The following is a 22618-nucleotide window of genomic DNA, read 5'->3' on the forward strand; positions in this document are numbered from 1 at the left end:
GCAGCAGAAATCTTTTTGTAACCTTGGCCAGATCTGTGCCTTGCCACAATTCTGTCTCTGAGCTCTTCAGGCAGTTCCTTTGACCTCGTGATTCTCATTTGCTCTGACATGCATTGTGATCTGGAAGGTCTTATATAGACAGGTGTGTGGCTTTCCTAATCAAGTCCAATCAGTATAATCAAACACAGCTGGACTCAAATGAAGGTGTAGAACCATCTCAAGGATGATCAGAAGAAATGAAAAGCACCTGAGTTAAATATATGAGTGTCACAGCAAAGGGTCTGAATACTTAGGACCATGTGATATTTCAGTTTTTCTTTTTTAATAAATCTGCAACAATGTCAACAATTCTGTGTTTTTCTGTCAGTTAGGGGTGCTATGTGTACATTCATGATGAAGAAGAATGAACCTAAATGATTTTAGCAAATGGCTGCAATATAACAAAGAGTGAAAAATTTAAGGGGGTCTCAATACTTTCCGTACCCACTGTATATACATACATACATACACATACACACACACACACACACACACACACACACACACACAACACTGAAGACATTTGCTGTCTCCTCAAAATAACTCAACACACAGCCATTAATGTCTAAACCGCTGGCAACAAAACTGAGTACACCGCTAAGTCAAAATGTCCAAATTGGGCCCAATTAGCCATTTTCCCTCCCCGGTGTCATGTGACTCATCAGTCTTAAAAGGTCTCAGGTGTGAATGGGGAGCAGGTGTGTTAAATTTGGTGTTATTGCTCTCACTGGTTACTGGAAGTTCAACATGGCACCTCATGGCAAAGAACTCTCTGAAGATCTGAAAAAAGAATTGTTGCTCTACATAAAGATGGCCTAGGCTATAAGAAGATCAAGACCCTGAAACTGAGCTGCAGCCCAGTGACCAAGACCATACAGTGGTTTAACAGGACAGGTTCCACTCAGAACAGGCCTGGTCATGGTCGACCAAGGAAGTTGAGTGCACGGGCTCAGTGTCATATACAGAAGTTGTCTTTGGGAAATAGACGTATGAGTGCTGCCAGCATTGCTGCAGAGGTTGAAGGGGTGGGGGGGGGGTTTGGGGGGGGGGTCAGCCTGTCAGTGCTCAGACCATACGTCGCACACTGCATCAAATTGGTCTGCATGGCTGTCGTCCCAAAAGGAAGCCTCTTCTAAGATTGATGCACAAGAAAGCCCGCAAACAGTTTGCTGAAGACAAGCAGACTAAGGCCATGGATTCCTGGTACCATGTCCTGTGGTCTGATGAGACCAAGACAAACTTATATGGTTCAGACTGTGTCAAGCATGTGTGGTTGCAACCAGGTGAGAACAAATACAAGTGTGCCTTGCCTACAGTCAAGCATGGTAGTGGAGGTGTCATGGTCTGGGGCTGCATGCGTGCTGCCGACAATGGGGACCTACAGTTTTTTGAGGGAACCATGAATTCCAACATGTACTGTAACATACTGAAGCAGAGCATGATCCCCTCCCTACAGAGACTGGGCTGCAGGGCAGTATTCCAACATGATAACGACCCCAAACACACCTCCAAGATGATCACTGCCTTGTTAAAGAAGCTGAGGGTAAAGGTGATGGACTGGCCAAGCATGTCTCCAGACCTAAACCTTTTGAGCATCTGTGGGGCATCCTCAAACGGAAGGTGGAGAAGTGCAAGGTCTCTGACATCCACCAGTTCTGTGATGTCATCATGGAGGAATGAAAGAGCACTCCAGTGGCAACCTGTGAAGCTCTGGTGAACTCCAATCCCAAGAGGGTTAAGGCAGTGCTGGAAAATAATGGTGGCCACAAAAAATATTGACACTTTGGGCCCAATTTGGACACTTTAACTTAGGGGTGTACTCACTTTTGTTGCCAGCGGTTTAGATATTGATGGCTGTGTGTTGAGTTATTTTGTGGGGACAGCAAATTTACACTGTTATACAAGCTGTACACTCACTACTCTACATTGTTACAAAGTGTAATTTCTTCAGTGTGTCACATGAATAGATATAATAAAATATTTACAAAAATGTGAGGGGTGTACTGACTTTTGTGGATGCGGTTTTATATATATATATATATATATATATATATATATATATAGATATATGGATATAGATATATCTCTCTCTCTATATATATATATATATATATATATATATATACATACATATACATATTAGTAGGTATTAATGTTAGCAACAGTCAGAATCATATACTGTATGTCATTTTTAAATTTGAGTATAGTTCCACTTTAAACCTAATTTCTTTATTTATACCTATCTGCCTCTGTACCAAAGTCACAAGAGGTGCCACATTTAGAGCGCTGACCTTGCCAAGATCAGCCGATACCTGGCACTGAGCAATATCTGTTCCATTAACAGCAAAACCGCTGGCAGACAGTAAACTAAATGGCATTACTAAGGCTGGAATTCCAAAGTCCTAATCATTAGTGAGAGCCAGAAACTTCACGTTTCACCTACTGAGAAAGGTATTGGTTCAGCACATTCCTCCCCAGTGTTCTGTAAATGTGCAGCTTGCTTTAAATTACCACGCTGTTTTATAGAACCAAACACAGTGCCCATGGAATCAAAGAATTATTGTTATAAGAAGCAGATTAAAAAAAAATAATGTAAGAACAAAGAGTGCGATGGAGATGTGAGGCAAAAATAATGAGGTAGAAAGTAGAAGGACTGAAGCAATAATGGAATAAAACCAGGACCACAAACATAAATATAATGCAATTACATTGAAAGCCAATTTGTGACATGAAACGAGATCATTGTGGAGTATTATCAATATTAATAATCACTTTTACATTTCTGCATTATTCTATATTCTTTGTCAAATAATCAGCAGTGAAAAATTTGCACTTCTGTCCAATGATATTAAAGTGACCTTGTCAACTTAAAAAAAAAAAAAAAGTAAAAAAAAAAGGTCCAAGCAATTGAAGAATCCTTATAGTCATCTCTCTGGGCACCCGAGGATCCTACCTTTGCTCTGTTCCAGCTCTCCATCAATCTCTTTAGCAGCACACAATATAGGGAGTGTTGGAAGCCTGTGTACCCCACCCCTGTGCTTTAATGCAGGGTAGATACAAGCAAAAAAAATACTCTAGTTGTCATCTTGGAGATCAGTTAGGGCTCAATCACACTATCTTCATTGAGCTACATAGATCAAAGCAGGCTCTTTAATACTGGTGCCAGTAAAGTCCAATTTCTTTGCTCCTATTTCTATTCCTATTCTGAGGGATGTGGCACCTATACACATTTTGCGCCTAGGCACCCTGCGGCCTGGTAGCGCATTATACAAACTTTTGCAAAGCAGGCTCTATTCAAAAGCATATAGAGAACAATGGTTTTCTATGTGCCCTGTTCATATCACAGTGATGCATTGAGGTGCATTGTGTAAAAATACAGCATGTCAGGAATAAGTTCACTTTCAGACTTAAACAATCCAATCTGCCCCCTGCGCAGATGTATGCCTACTGAGATGTGATGGACGCAGCCTCCATTGTGTGTTTATATCAAGCATCCAAAAATAATAAAATATGCCGCGCAATATAAAGTGCTTAATGAATATATCAATAAATATGTGTATATGATCAAATCACGATTAAATAAACAGATAATATGTAAATAAATAATAAAGTGCCTTATATATAATTAGTAATTCATCAAATAAAATATGCAAATAATATGCAAATATCTTCAATAGTGTCTTTTTTTTTTTTTTAAATGTGAATACATTTTACGCATAAGAGCAATAATCAAAAAGATAAATAGTGAATAAAGTGTCAGGTGCCAATTTCCGGTGCTTTGGTGTTTATAAATCTAAATAGTTCATTATAGACGTGTTTCCATAGAAAACTTCTATAGTGACCTCCACCGCAACACCCTGTGTGCCTGGGTTCTCACCTCCTTTCCTATGACCAAGCCGCTAAGCAAGGTCTCACTGCGCAATTTAACCTCTCAGGGTGGCCTTTTGTGAAGTTGATGGTAAACCAGCTTTTCAGGGGGATAATTCTCCTTAATAGATGTCCATCATTTTACCAAGCGGAGTCACATGAAAGAAATAGGGGGGCCCCAATAGTGCTTATATCTTTCAAACAGCGTTCTTTTATTTAAAAAGGTGGTAAAGTATTCACATGAATTGGGTGCTCATGTGCACCAAACATACAGCATTTTGCATAGATAGGATGTAATGGCAATCAGGTAGGAATATAAACCCTCTTGTGTGCTGCTCCTTGCTTCGTGGCAGTGATACCGTACATCAAGCATCCCTCTCCTGGCTGTGCCTGTGCAGTACACACCATCTATGGGGCATCTATGGGGCATCTATGGGGCTTATCTACCTCTGTCTTACTGTTGCGAGATGGCCCCTCAGAGGTCTATGGGGTTGTAATATGCAGATAAAACATTTGTGTATAGATAAAAAAAAAAAATGTTTTCCCTTTTTTTAATAAGTGATTACCGTCCCTCTGTTCCCAGCTACATAAGAGCTGGGGGTGGAGAAGCAGCAGGACACTGAGCTTCCCAGTGAAAGACTGTGAAGGAGGGCCTTTCAGGACAGGTCTGATTATTGGAGGAGAGCAGGCTAAGTTCCCAGCATACCTAGAGAACTGATCATGGTGTGCTCTCCTGCTTAGTGTGGTCTGTTTTTATTAGGCAGGAACACCAGGGATTTCACACAAAGGAAGCAATACAAAGACAACAGGATGCTTTTTCATACAAGTACAAAATAAAGCAGGCACATATCAGGAATATGAAATGTTGGGGTAACAAATGTTTAAAGTGGTACTCAACTTCCCTCAACCCCCTATGTTTTTTCCCAACTTGCCTGTAGTGCTCTTCAAAGCACATACTCACCACACACCCATCATTGTCCTGCTGTGATCCACTGTGCGACACAGAGGGTCCCGTGCCGCCATCTTGGTTCTCTTCAGGTGGTTGCCTCCCCTGGGTGCAGGCAGCCAGCTCTGATAATGTGTCAGATCCGCCCTCCAGACAGTCCCATGGCTGCTCTGTGTCTGTATTTCAATCCCGCAGCCTCTTGGGAAATGTGATACAAGTATCCCAGGAGTCTTCAGGACCAGGTTCTCGTCATTCTGGCCTAGGCCAGAATGGAGGAGGAGATGGCTAAATATTTTTTTAAAATCGCGAAATTCATCCTGCAATTCTGCTAGGGGAGAGGGAAGTATTTAAGCAGGGACAAATCAAGCCCAAATTCAGACCTGAAAACTGAGCTAAAGGCGCATAGGACCCCTGTGCAACGCACTACTCAGCCGCCACTGAGATGTGTGAATCAGCTCCATTGAGAGCCGGGCACACTCTCCTGTCATGCGAATTGGATGCGGCACAACCCACATCCAATTCGCACTAGTGTGAACCAAGTCTAACTCCCTTTTTGGAATTAGGTTCTGCTGATGCACATTAAATGTGTGACACATACGTTAAAGCAATGCACAAAAGCGGTGAATGAATCCTCAAACTGAAGATCCCACCAAAACATTTTTGTTTTATATAGAGGGTAAAAGCGTAGAACCCTGAGAATTGGCTACAACATGTACTGACTTTATTTCCCCTAATGTCCTGTCCCAGTAACAACATGGTCACCAAGCAAGAAGTCAGCTAAAAATCTCCAACAGGACACAAAAAGGTGATAGGTTTTCATACCTTACCGTAATTTACTAAGATAAAGTGTTTTTATTGGTGTGTCCCAGTTTAGGATTTGCCCTGATTCAGTGCCAATGTTGCCATCTGGACAGGATGTGAAAGAAATCTCCTAAATTGAGCCTCAGATAGCAGTAAAACCCGGGCAGAGTGGAGACACACTCTCGTTTTTGGACCTACTGGGCCACATTTTCATACAAATATTAGATGCCATTATAACAGAACAGAAAGCTGACAAACATGGCACCAGGAAAACGTAGTTTTGTCAATTACAAAAAGTTGTAGGAGGCAAGTGTAAACAGATATCGAGGCATCTGATCAGTGGCAGATTAAACTCTTTGGAGGCTCCTAGGTAGTGGAAACCTTGGGGGTCCCCTCACAGGTTTCTGGAGGTTTCATGTGTGTGGTAATAGAACCTTGAACTAAGTAGTGTACGTATCAGTCACTAGATGGGGATAACCATCACTACTGTACATCACACGTATATAGGGTGCACCAAGATTGATTTACAAACCGACAACTGAAAGAAGATGGGCTTTTAATTGCCTAGTACACATGATGAGAATATCGGAGGAATGAAGGTTTTTTTTTTTTTTTTGTTTTTGGGGGGGGGGGGGGGGGGTTTGCAAATACTAAACTAATTACCCGAAATTAATTCGTTCTGTTGACTTGCGGGGAAATTTTTCATGTTCGTCCCTTTGGATATTTTCAAATCAGTTGTTATTGGCTCCTGAAAGCTGTATACTAACTAATAGATTATCTGACAGTTGCTCCAAATGCGTTTGTCCGATATTCTCATCTTAAGAGACAAACTATAATGTGAACCTGATGTCTATGGTTTATGTATTTTAAAGAGGAGCTCCAGTCAGGGCAAAAAAAAAAAAAATCTAAAATCAGCAGCTACAAATACTGTTATTTTTATTATAAGGACACTTACCTGTTCAGGGATCTAGCAATGTCGGCACCCCGAACCGATTCTTTAACCGTCTTCGGGTGCAGGCGCCAGTAACCTTCACTAAGGGAAACCAGAAGTGAAGCTTTGAGGCTTCACAACCAGTTCCCTACTGCACAAGTCGTGCAATGGTCCCGCCGTCTTCTGGGACCTATGTGTCCCAGAAGGCAGCTGAGGGACAGAGGAGGGGCCCGTCATACTCAGAGATCGCCACGGCGATCTTACCCAGAAGTGGGAGCAGGTATCCGTCAAAACCAGGTACCCGCTCCCACCCCCCCATAAAAAGTGCTAAATGTACCAGTGGAGGGTGTGAACAAGCAGAGCTTCCCCTTGTTTGGGTGGAGCTCCGCTTTAAGTTGTTATTACATGACATTATTACAGTAGTTTCTCTATAGAGTCTTTAATGTAAAGTTTTTTTCAGTTCATTTCAGAGGTAATCTGGCCCATTTGATGGGTTGCAAGGGGGAGAGAAGGAAAAATCTGGCCCATTTGATGGGTTGCAAGGGGGAGAGAAGGAAAAATCTGGCCCATTCTATGGGTTGCAAGGGGAAGAGAAGGAAAAATCTGGCCCATTTGATGGGTTGCAAGGGGGAGAGAAGGAAAAATGTGGCCCATTCGATGGGTTTAAAGGGGAAGAGAAGGAAAAATCTGGCCCATTCGATGGGTTGCAAGGGGAAGAGAAGGAAAAATCTGGCCCATTCGATGGGTTGCAAGGGGAAGAGAAGGAAAAATCTGGCCCATTCGATGGGTTGCAAGGGGAAGAGAAGGAAAAATCTGGCCCATTCGATGGGTTGCAAGGGGAAGAGAAGGAAAAATCTGGCCCATTCGATGGGTTGCAAAGGGAAGAGAAGAAAAAATATGCCCCATTTGATGGGTTGCAAGGGGAAGCGAAAGAAAAATCTGGCCATTTGATGGGTTGCAAGGGGAAGAGAATGAAGGGGGCAGATAGAAGATAGTAAAAACAAGAAAATAAAAAGAAGTAAGTAGGGAAGGGTGTTTCTACAAGGAAGAGAGGCTGCTAGACAAGAGACATGTGGACCTGTTGGGTAATGACAGATTGGGGGTCAAAAAAGTAAGGCAAAAAGTTGGCTACCTATGGGGTTCAGATGGTATGAAATTTGTCCAATATGTTTCTCTATAGGGCAGAACACACTTTTTTTTATTCAGAATCAAAGCTAAAATCGAATAAATAGGTAAAGTAATTTCTACAATAGGAGAAGCTTGTTCCAGTAGTCGGCATTGATTAGTAAATACCATAGTCCCTTACCTGCTGATCCGCCAGCCAGGACTTGCTGAGAGGCCTCTGTCCAGAAACTGACTTTGTGCTCGGCAGGCATGATTGGCAAAGATCGATACAGACGGCTATAACGTTCACTGGCTGGAACTAGAAAATGGAAAGACTTGTGGATAAATCATACATGATACACGGAACTTCATTTAAAGTGTATAGCCAAAGCTTTTTTGTATTTTGGATGGAGTCAGGAAGGGTTAACACCAATGATAGTTTATTTTGCGGTCTGCCATCAGGGAAATTTTACTTTATTTCCTGTCCAAGAGACATAAACAGGGAGTCATAAGAAATCTTCCAAAGTGAGGGGAATTCCCCTCTAAGACAACTGTTCCTAAAACAGATGTCCTCATTGAAAGACATCCTCTTACCTCTGTAAACTGAAACATTTTGGTTTTCCCTTCACTTTCTCTGTCACTCACCAGTACAAATAGTGGAATAATTAGACAAAAAAAAAACACTTGACATAGGGTCTCAGACCACTCTGTAAAAAATGGCTTTGCCTAGAAAAAAACATTTTATCCTCTCTATCTGTCCTGTTTACCGCTATCACTGAAAGTGAAAGAAAATCCCCAAACTTTGGGTTGTCACCAGAACAGGAATAAAATAGAAACCTTCCCAATGGGGGCACTAGATCCAGTAACCCATTGATTCCCTCACTTTGGAGAAATTTCCTCTCACTTCCTGTTTTGGCTATGGGACAGGAAATAAAGGGAATTCTCAATGAGACATAGCTGGAAAAAAAAAAAATGGAGGTTTTAACCCTTCCTTTACTCTACACCAAATGTAAATAAAGGATTGTCTTTAATTCGGCTTTAATCCCCTCATTGGCATTTTTCATACAGTATTTTTTTACAGTTCCATCAGTTTGTGCAGTGCTTTACAATATAAAGGGAGACAGACAACTACAACACAGAAGGAATAGAAGGGCTCTGCTCATGATGCTTATAATCATCAGGACCACAATACTCCTTTTAGACTCCTTTCACACCCAAAAGTCGTGCAATTTTGTCACAATTTTTTGCCGCGATTTTGACTGGATTTGAAGCAATGTCTGTGTAATCTTGAGGGCTATGGACCTCAAAACGCATCAAAGTCAGACCAAAGTAGTGCAGGGACTACTTTGAAGTCGCACAGATATGAATAGTACTCATTGGAAATTATGGACTACAACTTCATGCCACTTTGCAGTCCCAAGTCGAAAAAGTGTGAAAGGGGACTTAAAGCCCAACTCCAGGCTGCTTTTCAAATGTACCCATGAAGTGGGGTCCCTGCAAACACTTCATGGGATACATCCTTGTTTGGCTAGATAGGATGAGGGGGGTACATGTATTTACCGTATTCCTCCCTTTTGCAGGCTTCCTCCTTCTCATGCAATCAGTCCTCCAAAGTTGCTTTACTTTGCTGGCTAGAGGATTGCAGCTTTTCAGCTTCATCATGTACAATGCAGTCCTGTATTTTTTGGGAGGATGCTAGGGGCCCACCCACAACCTGGAGCGCTGGAAATGAAAGAGCACCAGATTCCAAGGGAGCAAGGAATAGGGTAAGGATTTATACTCCCCCCCCCCCCCTCCCGAGCCAAACAAGCATTTAAATGCAGCTCAGTGGTGAGCTTAACGCCAACGTAAAAATTGCCTCCTCCTGCAAGAATGTTGGTCTGTTGGCATGCAAACTTCTGGACACAAAGGGTTAATGTAGGTTTATGCAGTCAAAGCAGTAGTAGAGCACTGTACCATATGACCCTTCCATTAATGCAGAAAGTTTGGATTTAGGCTCTATTCACACTTGTATGACTAAAAAGTATTCAACTTTGGAGTGAAACTTTGGATGGGTGCAACTTGGATGTGACTTGTCCCTCTGCAAAGTTGGACCCACTGTTGCATGTAAAACATTTCCGGTACGACTTTTATGCAACTTTTGAGGGTTAAATCGGAACTTTGCCCTTCTTCACGAGTTTCCTTTTTCTTACGCATTTTGTTTATTTTTTTCATGAAGACTAATATCTTCCCGACCCCTCTTCTGTCATTCGCCTAGACCAGTGATGGTGAACCTTGGTACCCCAGATGTTTTGGAACTACATTTCCCATAATGCTCATGCCCTATGCAGTGCAGTTGAGCACCATGGGAAATGTAGTTCCAAAACATCTGGGATGCCAAGGTTCACCATCACTGGCCTAGACGAATGACGTCAGCGCTCCCTGGTGCCTCTCAGGAAATGTGACGTTGATATCCCGAGAGGCGTCAGAAGTATCCATTCACTAAAGTAGAAGGAGGAGGTACTCCTCCCGATGACATCTTGGAATAAGATGGTGGCGGGGGACCCGAATGCTGGCTACAGTGAAGGGGATCGCAGCAGTACAATGCTGGATCCACTGGGTGGGTGAGTATCCTTCCTGTGCAGAGCAACACATCAGGTAGGCAGGGGAGGAAATTATTATTTTTTTATTTTTTTTAGATGGGTTAGGGAAAGTTCTGCGTTAAAATTGAAAATGCCACACAGCTGTATTTGGAGAGGAGCTTAAGAGCACAATTTTTGTGTGAACGCACATAAACCTGCCTAATGTGTATAAATGCAAGCTGATGCATGTCAATTTATTCTAGTGGTTAGAATTAATGAAAAATCTAGCAAATAGAAAGTTTATACTTAAAGGGTAACTCCAGTTTCCTGGGGCAAAAAAATCAGCAATTAAGGAAAAAACAATAGTGTATACAATTGCAACACAAATCATATTGTAATTGAATGTTATAAAAAATTACCTTTCCTTTTCAATCCGCAGCTGTTGTAATTTTCTGAAAAAGCAATACAATATGGCTACCTGGAGGTGTTCTGTACACAGAATGTGTGCTGACCACACCCCAGAAACATCATTTCCTGCTTGTGTGATTGGCTCACCAATTTTCCCAGATGTTTGCCTTAGGCTAGCCATAAATGTTCAATCTTCTTGTACAATTTCCCTTAGATTTACCAAAAACCATACAATATGAGGTCAAACAAACTAAACAACTTTCAGTTGTATCCAACTAGGCAGGCCCTTGCACTACATAGTTTACGGTAAATCTAAAGGAAAACTGTAGAAGAAAATTGAACATGTATATGTTCAATTTTCTTGTACAATTTTCTGTTAGATTTACCAAAAACCATATAATATAAGGTCAAAACTAAACAACACTTTCAATTGTATCCTATTAGGCAGGCCTTTGTAATACATAGTTGAAGGTAAATGTACAGAAAATTGTATAATGTATGGCCAGCCTAAGATACAAGTCAGATTTCTGGCATCCCCTGCAACAAAAATGTCATTTTTGGTGAGATACTCCCAATAGGAACACATCTAAAGAGATGCAGGCCCAACAGCTTTCCTTATTAGAGCCCTGCAGCTGCCACAGCGGATAAAAAATTATGAAACCACTCCCATTAGACCTACTCAGCACAGAGGAACAAACAATGATTTATTCAGAATAACAAAAGGTAAAAATCTGCAACAACGTTTGTTATAATCCTTGCAATGTACAGAGATCACCCAGAGGGGAATGTTTTTTTCTCAACAAAAGTGGAGTTACACTTTAACCGTCTGTAAACGTGCATAAATGCATGTTTGAAAAACACAACATGAGAGCTGCCCTTTGGGGCTGGTGTGAACGAGTCTTTAAACTCCAAACTGTCTGCTAGCAATCAAGTAACTGTATGTAAAAATAATAGTCATCGCCGCGTCCTGAACACTTCCCAACACATGTATGAAGTAGATGGAACAAGATGAAAAACACAAAATCATGACACTAACAGGACAAAATCCATGGACTTTGTAGCAATTGTATCACATCATGCGACAAAATGTGGGACTGCTACCCGCGTTTGGTGTGCTATTAGAAAATAATGGCACCGCAAGTGTGTTGTGCATTTTTTAAAATGACACTCAGGTGTGCATGCAGCCTAAGACATGTACAGAGGGCTTTGTATTACCAGCTCTCCTCCTGGGCAGACAACGACAGAGTATTCCAGGAGTGTACACAGCTCTGTACTCTGCAATGTCTGTTAAATTATAACCTAGATCCAGAATCATTCCCATACCTCCCCCTACCACCCACACATACAGTAATATAGAGTATGATCAGACACCATTGCTTGGTATTGTGCACATCCAGCACTATTGTCTATGGCACATATACAGTCAGGTCCAAAAATATTGGGACATCAACACAATTCGAATCTTTTTGGCTCTATACACCACCACAATGGATTTGAAATGAAACAAACAAGATGTGCTTTAACTGCAGACTTTCAGCTTTAATTTGAGGGTATTTACATCCAAATCAGGTGAAAGGTGTAGGAATTACAACAGTTTGTATATGTGCCTCCCACTTTTTAAGGGACCAAAAGTAATGAGACAATTGGCTGCTCAGCTCTTCCATTGCCAGGTGTGTGTTATTCCACCATTATCCCATTTACAAGGAGCAGATAAAAGGTTCAGAGTTCATTTCAAGTGTGCATTTGGAATCTGTTGCTGTCAACTCTCAATATGAGATCCAAAGAGCTGTCACTATCAGTGAAGCAAGCCATCATTAGGCTGAAAAAACAAAACAAACCCATCAGAGAGATAGCAAAAACATTAGGTGTGGCCAAATCAACTGTTTGGAACATCCTTAAAAAAAAAAAGAACACATCGGTGAGCTCAGCAACACCAAAAGACCCGGAAGACCACAGAAAACAACTGTGGTGGATGACCAAAGAATTTTTTCCCTGGTGAAGAAAACACCCTTCACAACAGTTGGCCAGATCAAGAACACTCTCCAGGAGGTAGGTGTATGTGTGTCAAAGTCAACAATCAAGAGAAGACTTCACCAGAGTGAATACAGAGGGTTCACCACAAGATGTAAACCATTGGTGAGCCTCAAAAACAGGAAGGCCAGATTAGAGTTTGCCAAACAACATCTAAAAAAGCCATCACAGTTCTGGAACAACATCCTATGGACAGATGAGACCAAGATCAACTTGTATCAGAGTGATGGGAAGAGAAGAGTATGGAGAAGGAAAGGAACTGCTCATGATCCAAAGCATACCACCTCATCAGTGAAGCATGATGGTGGTAGTGTCATGGCGTGGGCATGTATGGCTGCCAATGGAACTGGTTCTCTTGTATTTATTGATGATGTGACTGCTGACAAAAGCAGCAGGATGAATTCTGAAGTGTTTCAGGCAATATTATCTGCTCATATTCAGCCAAATGCTTCAGAACTCATTGGACGGCGCTTCACAGTGCAGATGGACAATGACCCAAAGCATACTAATAAGACCTTTTTAAGGGAAAGAATTGGAATGTTATGCAATGGCCAAGTCAATCACCTGACCTGAATCTGATTGAGCATGCATTTCACTTGCTGAAGACATAACTGAAGGGAAAATGCCCCAAGAACAAGCAGAAACTGAAGACAGTTGCAGTAGAGGCCTGGCAGAGCATCACCAGGGATGAAACCCAGCGTCTGGTGATGTCTATGCCTTCCAGACTTCAGGCTGTAATTGACTGCAAAGGATTTGCAACCAAGTATTAAAAAGTGAAAGTTTGATTTATGATTGTTAATCTGTCCCATTACTTTTGGTTCCTTAAACAGTGGGAGGCACATATACAAACAGTTGTAATTCCTACACTGTTCACCTGATTTGGATGTAAATACCCTCAAATTAAAGCTGAAAGTCTGCAGTTTAAGCACATCTTGTTTGTTTCATTTCAAATCCATTGTGGTGGTGTATAGAGCCAAATAGATTAGAATTGTGTCAATGTCCCAATATTTATGGACCTGACTGTAACTGAGGATTTTTTTTAAGATTAGAATTAAGCTCACCATACATGTACCAATATCATTCAATTGATCATTCTATGCGACTGAAACAATCACCTTGAATAAGAATAACAGAACCTCAGTTTGATCGATTTAGTGGTATTTTAACAAATTTTGACATTAGTAAGTCAAATAACCTTGGAGAAGTTTTAGCATTCACTGCTATTGATTAAATGAATATCTGCATATGAGTTAGACAACTGATGATTAAACAGATTGATTAAAGTGACACTAAACTCTGGTTTAAAAAATAATAATAATAATAATCTATTCAAATTTATACTCTCAATTTAGCAAAGTCCCCTCTACTGCATTCAGCCTCCTCCAAATCCCTTTGTTTTTGCAGCTGTGATCTAAGGATGGTCTCAGGTGTGATCGTAGTCCCAACCCACCTGATGAATCCCACCAGGAAGCCATCACTGCACACCGCCAATCATAGACAGCATGGCATTACCCATACCGCAGCTGCACATACACACGCTGCTCACGATTGGTGGTGTGCAGCGACGGCTTCCTGGCAGGATTGCTAAGGTGGGTTGAGACTACGATCCGAACACGCCTGAGCCCATCCCTACTGTGATCTTATTTTCTGTTAGAGGGTGGGTACATTCCTTCCCAATGGTCCCACTGTATCATGGCTGGATCTAGGGGGTTGCAATTTCAGTTGTGCCTCCCAGGTAAGCCCTCCAGTGGATGTTTTGCCTGGCTGCTGAGCTCCCCCCCTCATCTCTATACTTAGGACTGAGGACAGGGGAGGGCAGCCTGGGGCAGTGAAGTCCAGAAAAGAAAAGTGGCAAAGAGGAGAGAGCCAGGAGGAGGTGCGGGCTGTGCTCTCCCCTCCTGTCAAAACAGAGCTCCTCCATGCAGTTGATGCTACAGGATTGGTCCTACATTGGGCTGTACAAACAGTTTGATTACCTGCCCCCTATCTCCTGCAAGGACTGCTCATCTTCCAGCAGCAGGGCAGGTGAGGCGGGTAATCAAACTGTGTGTACAGCCCAATGTAGGAGGGAACCTATGTCATCTGCCGCATGGAGGAGTGCTGTTCTGACAGGAGGAGAGAGCACAGCACAGCCTGCACCTCACCCAGCTCTGTAGGGGTTTTCCCCCTGTGGGAGGGGGGGGGGCTTACCGGCAAATTGTACTTAATGTGGAAAAGTTTACACAATAAAGGGTGGGGGGAGAGAAAACAATAGTTTGTGTAAGAGGGGAGATGAGGGGCTGTTTGTGCTGGGAAGGGTAATGGGGATTGAGGGGGGATATGTGCTAGAGGGGTTGGAGGAATTTTTGTGCTGGTATGTGTGGAGGAGGGACTTGTGTGGGGAAGGTCATTTGGAGGGGGTTATGCTAGGAGGAGGGATTTGAGGGAAATTGTCCTAGGAAGGGGGATTGGAGGGGGAGAATGCTGGGAGGAGGGATGGGGGGGATTTTGTTTCAGGGTGGGGTGGGGGAAGTTTGGCTAATGAGGGGGACTGGGAGGATTTGTGCTAGGAGGGGAGATGGGGGGGGGGATTTGTGGTAGGATGGAAAATTTGAGAAGAAAAAGCACAGTGATTTTTTTTTGGGTAAAGGAAATTTGTGCTAGGAGGGAGGGAACTTAGGTGAGATTCGAGCTGGGAGGCGGGATTGGGGGGCAATGATTTCTGTAGGGAGGGGGGATTTGGAGGAGATTGTGCTAGGAGGAGGGACTTAGTTACATAGTAGGTGAGGTTGAATAAAGACAATAGTCCATCCAGTTCAACCTGTGTAGGTGTGTGTGGCTGTAATCATCTCACATAGCCCTGAATGTCCTGATCCTTGAGATGTACGTCTAAGAGTCTTTTGAAAGCCACCATACTTCCCGCAGAGACCACCTCTTGTGGTAGAGAATTCCACAATCTTGTAGCCCTAACAGTAAAGAACCCCCCACGTTGCCTGAGGTTAAAACGCTTCTCCTCTAATCGCATTGTATGCCCTCTTGTCCTCATGCAATCCCTTCGAATGAACAGCTTTTTTTCTAAGCTGAGATCCCCATTGAGATATTTATAAATTGCTATCATGTCCCCCCTCAGGCGTCTCTTCTCCAGGGAGAATAAATCAAGCGATTTTCAGACGCTCTTCATAATTAAGGTCCTCCAATCCCCTAATCAGTTTAGTTGCCCTTCTCTGGACTCTCTCCAGCTCCAACACATCCCTCCTGAGGACTGGCGACCAGAACTGGACAGAATACTCCAGATGCGGTCGGACCAGAGTTTTATAAAGTGGAAGGATTATAGTCTTATCTCTGGAATACATCCCTTTCTTTATGCATGCTAATATTCTGCTGGCTTTGGCAGCTGCCGCTTGACATTGCATGCTATTGCCTAATCTATCATCAACCAAGACTCCCAGATCCTTCTCCATTTTTGATTCCCCCAAGGGTTCTCCTCCGAACGTGTATTGTGCTTTTATGTTTTTAGTCCCCAAGTGCAAAACCTTACACTTCTCCACATTAAACCTCATTTGCCATGTCGTTGCCCACTCCGTTATTTTGTCCAGGTCATTCTGTAGGATATCTGCTTCATGCTGTGCAGTTATTGCCCTGGCCAATTTTGTGTCATCTGCAAAAACTGATAACGAACTACTGATCCCGACCTCAATGCTGTTTATGAATAAATTGAACAAGGTTGGTCCCAGGACTGAGCCCTGGGGCACCCCGCTTACAACCTCAGACCAGTCTGAGTATGCGCTGTTTATTACCACCCTTTGGACACGCCCTTTTAGCCAGTTCTGTATCCAAGAGCAAACCCTGCTGTCGATACCTGCAGACCTTATTTTATAAAGTAAGCGCTTGTGGGGAACTGTATCAAAACGCCTTAGCGAAATCCAAGTACACCCCATCCACTGGTCTGCCCCTATCTAGCTCACAGCTCACCTCCTCGTAGAATGTTAGGAGATTGGTTTGACAAGAACGCCCATTTGTAAACCCGTGCTGATTACTGCTGATGATGTTGTTGTCTTTAACAAACTCTACGATATAGTCCCTTATCATCCCCTCCAGAAGTTTACATACTATTGATGTCAAACTGACAGGCCTATAATTTCCCGGGATATGCCTCTGCCCCTTTTTGAATATCGGAATCACGTTAGCTTTCTTCCAATCCCCTGGTACATTTCCTGTCCTAATACTGTCAGCAAAGATCAGAACAGTGGTCTAGATATAATCTTACTGAGTTCCTTGAGTACTCTCGGATGTACGCCATCCGGGCCTGGTGATTTGTTTGTGTTAAGTTTATCCAGCCTTTCCCTGATTTCACCCTCTGTAAGCCATAGTGGCAAGTCCTGTGTATTTCTACTAACCATACAGTCATGGTCAGTGTACCCCTCCATTTCCTGTGTAAAGACTGACGAGAAAAAAGCATTCAGCACGGTTGCTTTTTCAGTGTCCTCTGTAACCATCCTCCCATCATCGTTAATTATGTGTGCAATATGCTCAGCCCTAGATTTTTTGCGGTTGATATATTTAAAGAATTTCTTAGGGTTCTTTTTACTATCCTCCGCTATTTGTCTCTCAAAGTTGATTTTAGCCATCTTGATTTCGTGTTTACTTTTCTTATTTGCCTCCTTGTATTGCTTGAAAGCCGATACTGTGCCCTCTGATTTATATTTCTTGAAGGCCAATTTTTTTCCCCTTATAAGTTTTTAATGCTACAGTTTAGCCAGCCAGGTCTGGCTTTGTCTCTTCTAAATTTATTTCCCATAGGAATGCACTGCAAGATGCATTTGCTTAATATGTTCCTAAAGCATTCCCATTTTTCCCCTATGGTCAGTGATCCCAAGGTTTGGTCCCAGTTTATCCTTTCCATCAATGAGTACAATTTTGGAAAGTTTGCCCTTCTGAAGTTTAAGGTTCTTATGTTCCCCACTTGCTTTGTTATATTGGTATTTACACTAAATCATCCTGTGATCGCTAGACCCCAGGTAGCCCTGGACTCCTACCTCCGAGATTATGTCTGGGTCATTAGTGATCAATAGATCCAGGACTGCGTTTTCTCTAGTCGGAGAGTCCACCAACTGTGACATGTAATTATCCTGTAAGGTTTCCGTGAATAGACAGGCCTTCTGTGAGTGTGTAGTCCCCTGTTCCCAGTCAATGTCGGGATAATTGAAGTCCCCCAATATGATGACTGATCCCAGTTTTGCCACTTTACCCAACAGTGCTAAAAATTCCAGCTCTACCTCCTCCCCTTGTTTAGGTGGCCTATAGCAAACCCCCACAATTACTTTTCCCTTTTCTCCTTCCCTATGGAGTTCTACCCACACAGATTCTAAATCCATGCTCATCCCTTCCGTAATGTCACTCCTCTCTATCACCTTTACAATGTTTACATACCCCTCCCCCTCTTTTTCCTACCCTGTCCTTCCGGTATACCAAATACCCTTGGATATTGGCCAGCCACTCATGTGAGGGGTCGAACCAAGTCTCCGTTATTCCCACAAGGTCAATGTAATCCTCATGTACTAACATTTCCAACTCATCTATTTTATTAGCTAGGATCCTGGCATTAGCATATACCCCTCTTAGTTTTACGGAAGTTAAACGTGATTGGTGATTATGTTTAACTTGGGGGATTTTGTCCTAGGAAGGGGGATTGGAAGAAGAGAAATTATGCTGGGAGATGTGATTGGGGAGATTGTGTGCCAGGAGGGGGTAGGGGAAGTTAGGCTAACAGGAGGGGATTTGTGCTAGGAGGGGGATTGGTGCTAGGAAGGGAAATTTGAGAAGAAAGAGGATGTGTGCTAAGAAGGGTGATTTTTTGGGTGACAGAGATTTGTGCTAGGAGGTGGGATCAGCAGGCAAACATTTGTGCTGGGAGGAAGGGGATTTGAACTCGGGAAGAGGAATTTTTGCATTTTTGTTTTGGGAAGCATTTTGACTTGCAGACAAAATTATGCTTAGAGGGAAATGTGCTGAAAAGTGATTTATTTTTATTTTTTTTCTTTGATGGGAAGGGATTTATGCTGAGACAGGATGCTCACACTTGTGGGGTGCACAAGTTTCTATCTTCGCTGCTAGATTACAGTGTCCTGGTACTGCCCGCACTTCACACAGGGCACTCAAACGATCTTCTCCTCCCCACACACCACATAGCTGAAATATTATTCCCTTACAGAAACAGACTCTCAGTGTGCATAGTGTATAGCTGACTGCTATGTTACAGTTCTGACCTGTGAAATTCCCAGATTGGAATGGCAGTGCAGCTACAGTAGCCAGCTACACACTGTGCAGATTGAGGTTGTATCTGTAAGGGAATCCAATCTCAGCTATGTTCTGCCACCAGTAAACCTGATCCTCTTCTCTGCTGACCCCTGTACACTGACCTTATGACCACTGTCCTGTGCCCTGCTAACCGCCTGTACTATACCCTACTGGCTCTTGTATACTCCCCTGCTGACCTCTCCTCCCCTGCTCCGCTGATCCCCAGTACACTGCCCTGCTGACCCCTATCCTGTTAACCCTTGTACACTGCCCTACAAACTGCTAACCCTATTTTCTGCCCTGTTGACCCCTGTACACTGCTCTACTGACTCCAATACACTGCCCTGCTGACTTTGCATTCTCTGCCCCCCTGATATGTTTTACTGCACCCCAAAATCACTAAGGCAAGATCAAGCCCTGCACTGTATGTAGGAACATAGCCAAACTCTCCAGCTCACTCCCGAGAAGGACTTATGGACTATAGGACTATGAGATTTGTAGTGTGCATGACTTCAGTGACCATGCATGTTCCATACAAATGGAAGTGAGAGGATAAAGGGAAATGGAGGGTTCAGGAACTCATAGAAGTTAAAAAGGAGGCAGAAGGCAGTAAGAAATTATTTCTTACAGGGCCAGTAAAGAAAACTAAAAGGCAAAACTTTTTTTTTTTTTTCCTATTAATATTGGATAGTGTGGAGAGGGATTACAACACTTGTCAGGTTTTCATTGTGTGCCTCTTTCCCTATTAGGGAGATTCACCTTTTATATTTGTCCTGTTTACCATTATCACCAAGAGCGAAAGTAAGGGAAAATCTAAAATTTTTGGCTGTCCCCACACAGGGTGGATTAAAACAAACAAAAAAAAAAACTCTGAGTACAATCTTCAATAGGAGCAAATAGAGGTGCTGCCAGAAAATTCAACACCAAAGGTAAATCCCTCTTCGGGTATAGCGTTTTCCTAGGTGGTCTTAGTCTCAGGACTGCCTTCTCTCTATCAGTGGGTTCAAGGCCCATCTGGTGTCTGTCAGTGCTGATAAGGCTGAGACTTGTACTTTGAGGGTACGAAGCCCCAAACCGAAATCTAAACCCTTCTGCAGAAACAAGAGAATGTCCTGGACACCTGGCCTCTACGGGTTAAACTGGCTGGCCTCTGCAAACTCTGAAACTTTCTGCCAAATTCTATTGTATGAGCGATTAGTGGATGGCTTTCTGGCTTGGAGTAGTGTCTGCACTACTTGTGAAGAACATCCTAATTCCTCCAGCCTTTTCCACTCAACTTCCAAACCCTTAAATCCAAGATCTGTGGATGTGGGTAGGTGAAGTCCCCCTGAGACAGAAGATTGTGCAACTTCGGGAGAATGAATGGGTCGCCAAGAGACACAAGGGTCAAGAGCGTGAAACAAGGCCTCCTCGGCCAATAGGGAATCACCGCCAGGATGGTCACTTCCTCCTCAGTTAGGCGCTGAAGGAATCTCAGAATCGGTGGGGTTGGAGGGAACGCGTACCCCACTTGGAAGGACCAAGGTTGGACTAAGGCATCTACTCCCTGACTTCAGGGCAGGGCATCTTGTGATAAACCCAGGTGTCTTTGCGTTCAGGTGTACGTTTATGAAACTGTGAATTTTTTTCTCACTTCACTTCTCGGCAGTTCTCCGAGGATAATTATCACCTCTGGCACCCTTTTTATGAAGCAGTGAACTTCAGTTCTCACAGGGTGATCAGAGGAGAAGATCTGTGTGGAAGTGAATGGGCCGCCTGTAATCTCGTGAGACAAAGCGAGATTACCATAACTGGTGTACGTTTATTAAGCAGTGATTGTCACTGCTGAGTACACGTGCGTTCGACCCCCCACTAAGTCCCCTTACATAAAAATATGTATATACTGCATACACACACATACATTTTATATATATATATATATATATATATATATATATATATATATATATATATATACACACACAAACATTAAATATATATATATATACGCACATAAATATGGCAGGGGGACATGATTACTGTGTTGGGGGGTCTGAACGAGGAAGAAGGAAGTCAATAATCTTCCCCCTTAGTTCTCCCCCGATTCTGTCTTCTCTCCCCGATTCACCACCTCTGGGTTGGTGAATCTGAGGATGTGAATTCTGGCACAGATCACCAGTGAAGTGCAGAGATCCCAGCTTCATACACTGGCCCTTTCTGTGTCAGTCAATGACAGATTCCCATGTGTAGAGATGATCAGCGGAGAACATGTTCTCCCCCGACCATCTCGGTTTCATAAACCAATAAAGATGGGAAATGAGCTGTGATCAGCAGGATCACTGCTCATCTCGGTTTCATAAAAGGACATCTCAGTGGGGATGCAAATAGGTCAAACTGAGGATTGCTCCACTGATGACCGATTCACTGGAACACCCCATCATCAAGAGACCACTCATTGTTAATGCATTTCCTGGACAAGAGCTCCTTGTCCATCCTGATCCATCCACCAGTAGGATGGTCCCCAGAAATGAGGGGACCTCCTGGGAAGAGGGTGAGGGGGCAGATTTAACCGCTGTGAATCCCCCTGCCTTAAAAAAAGAAAAAACAGGCTCCCATACTTATTAGAAAAATTAGCGGCCTAAGACTCCATACTACAGGGGAGCATGAACCCGTAATGATTACACCAACATGGTGGTGAGGTAAGGGCTGATCCCTGTGATCCTGCAGGCTTGAGGACAGAAAGAATGGCGTGGGGGGGGGGGGGGCAGCTCTTTCTTTATAAGAGTTAAAGGGGTCCTGTGGGTTGTTTGTGGGTGGAGCAACCAACCATATGTATGCTGCCATGGAGACACCAGGAAAATATTTACACTTTCTAGAACTGTAAACAGGACAATCAGAGAGGGTGACTCTCCCTAATGGGGACACAGACAGCAATAAAACCTGACAGAGATTTCATTCTTCTCCACAAAACTAAAAGAAAAAGTTTTGCCTTTAGATGTCACCAGTGACACAGCGATGGCATCTCCAGCTACAAGCCGCCGGTGTTATGTATGTGTAGTATATGGGACTGATCACTACACTGAGCTCCCCCTCCACACATCACATGACTGCTCATTGCCGCACATGGTGCCCATGTCACCCAGAGAATCCTCTGTACCTCCCCAACTACATACACCCAGCACCGACCTCTCCCCGCACTACTCCTACCACCTACCCGCGCCCTATACATACATCAACAAAGGGCTCATTGGCTCCTGTTGGTCCACAGCGGGGCTACAAAATGCATTTCCCCTACCTGATTTGTGATTGGCCTAGTCCCTTGCTGTGAGTTCCAAGCCTCGTTCTTGCAGCCAATAACATCACACAGACACGCCTCTTGCTGATGTCATTAGCCACATGATCTACATTGCGCCTCATGAGTTATGAATGAGCTTGCGGCGTCACGTGGAATGTCTGCAGCTTCGGATTGGGTAGCAATGTGTTGTCACGGTAACGGAGGCTCTGCGCATGCGCAGTGGTAAAGCTTTTGGACCGGTGTAAGGAGGTAAGACTAGAAAGTTGAGTTGTATGATTGTGGAGTGTACTTGTCTGTGTGTGTTTGTTCTCTCATCTAATAAGTGTTATAGAACAGAGAATTATGGGTAGGATGTGTGTTCTCTTCCTATGTCTGGCATA

At 43.2% G+C, this 22618-nt stretch overlaps 1 protein-coding gene across 3 annotated transcripts in view; it reads right to left on the reverse strand.

Moving 5' to 3' along the window:
* SLC25A21 (solute carrier family 25 member 21) overlaps positions 1-22284 on the reverse strand; it is a 611357-nt gene extending 589073 nt beyond the window's left edge. Inside the window, exons 1-2 of one of the 3 annotated variants that reach the window (XM_082275211.1) lie at positions 22239-22284; positions 7891-8007 (exon numbers count right to left, since the gene is read on the reverse strand). In XM_082275211.1, coding sequence (XP_082131337.1) covers positions 7891-7960 — 70 coding nt within the window. In that variant the 5' untranslated portion in view covers positions 7961-8007; positions 22239-22284. Of the gene's footprint in view, positions 1-7890; positions 8008-11872; positions 11882-22174 lie in introns of those variants that run through there. The other 2 variants (XM_082275210.1, XM_082275212.1) reach the window with 2 other exon arrangements.
* Positions 22285-22618: the final 334 nt, after the last annotated feature.

The sequence above is a fragment of the Pelophylax lessonae genome, assembly GCF_965119305.1.
Source record: "Pelophylax lessonae genome assembly, chromosome: 13".
Lineage (NCBI taxonomy): Eukaryota > Metazoa > Chordata > Amphibia > Anura > Ranidae > Pelophylax > Pelophylax lessonae.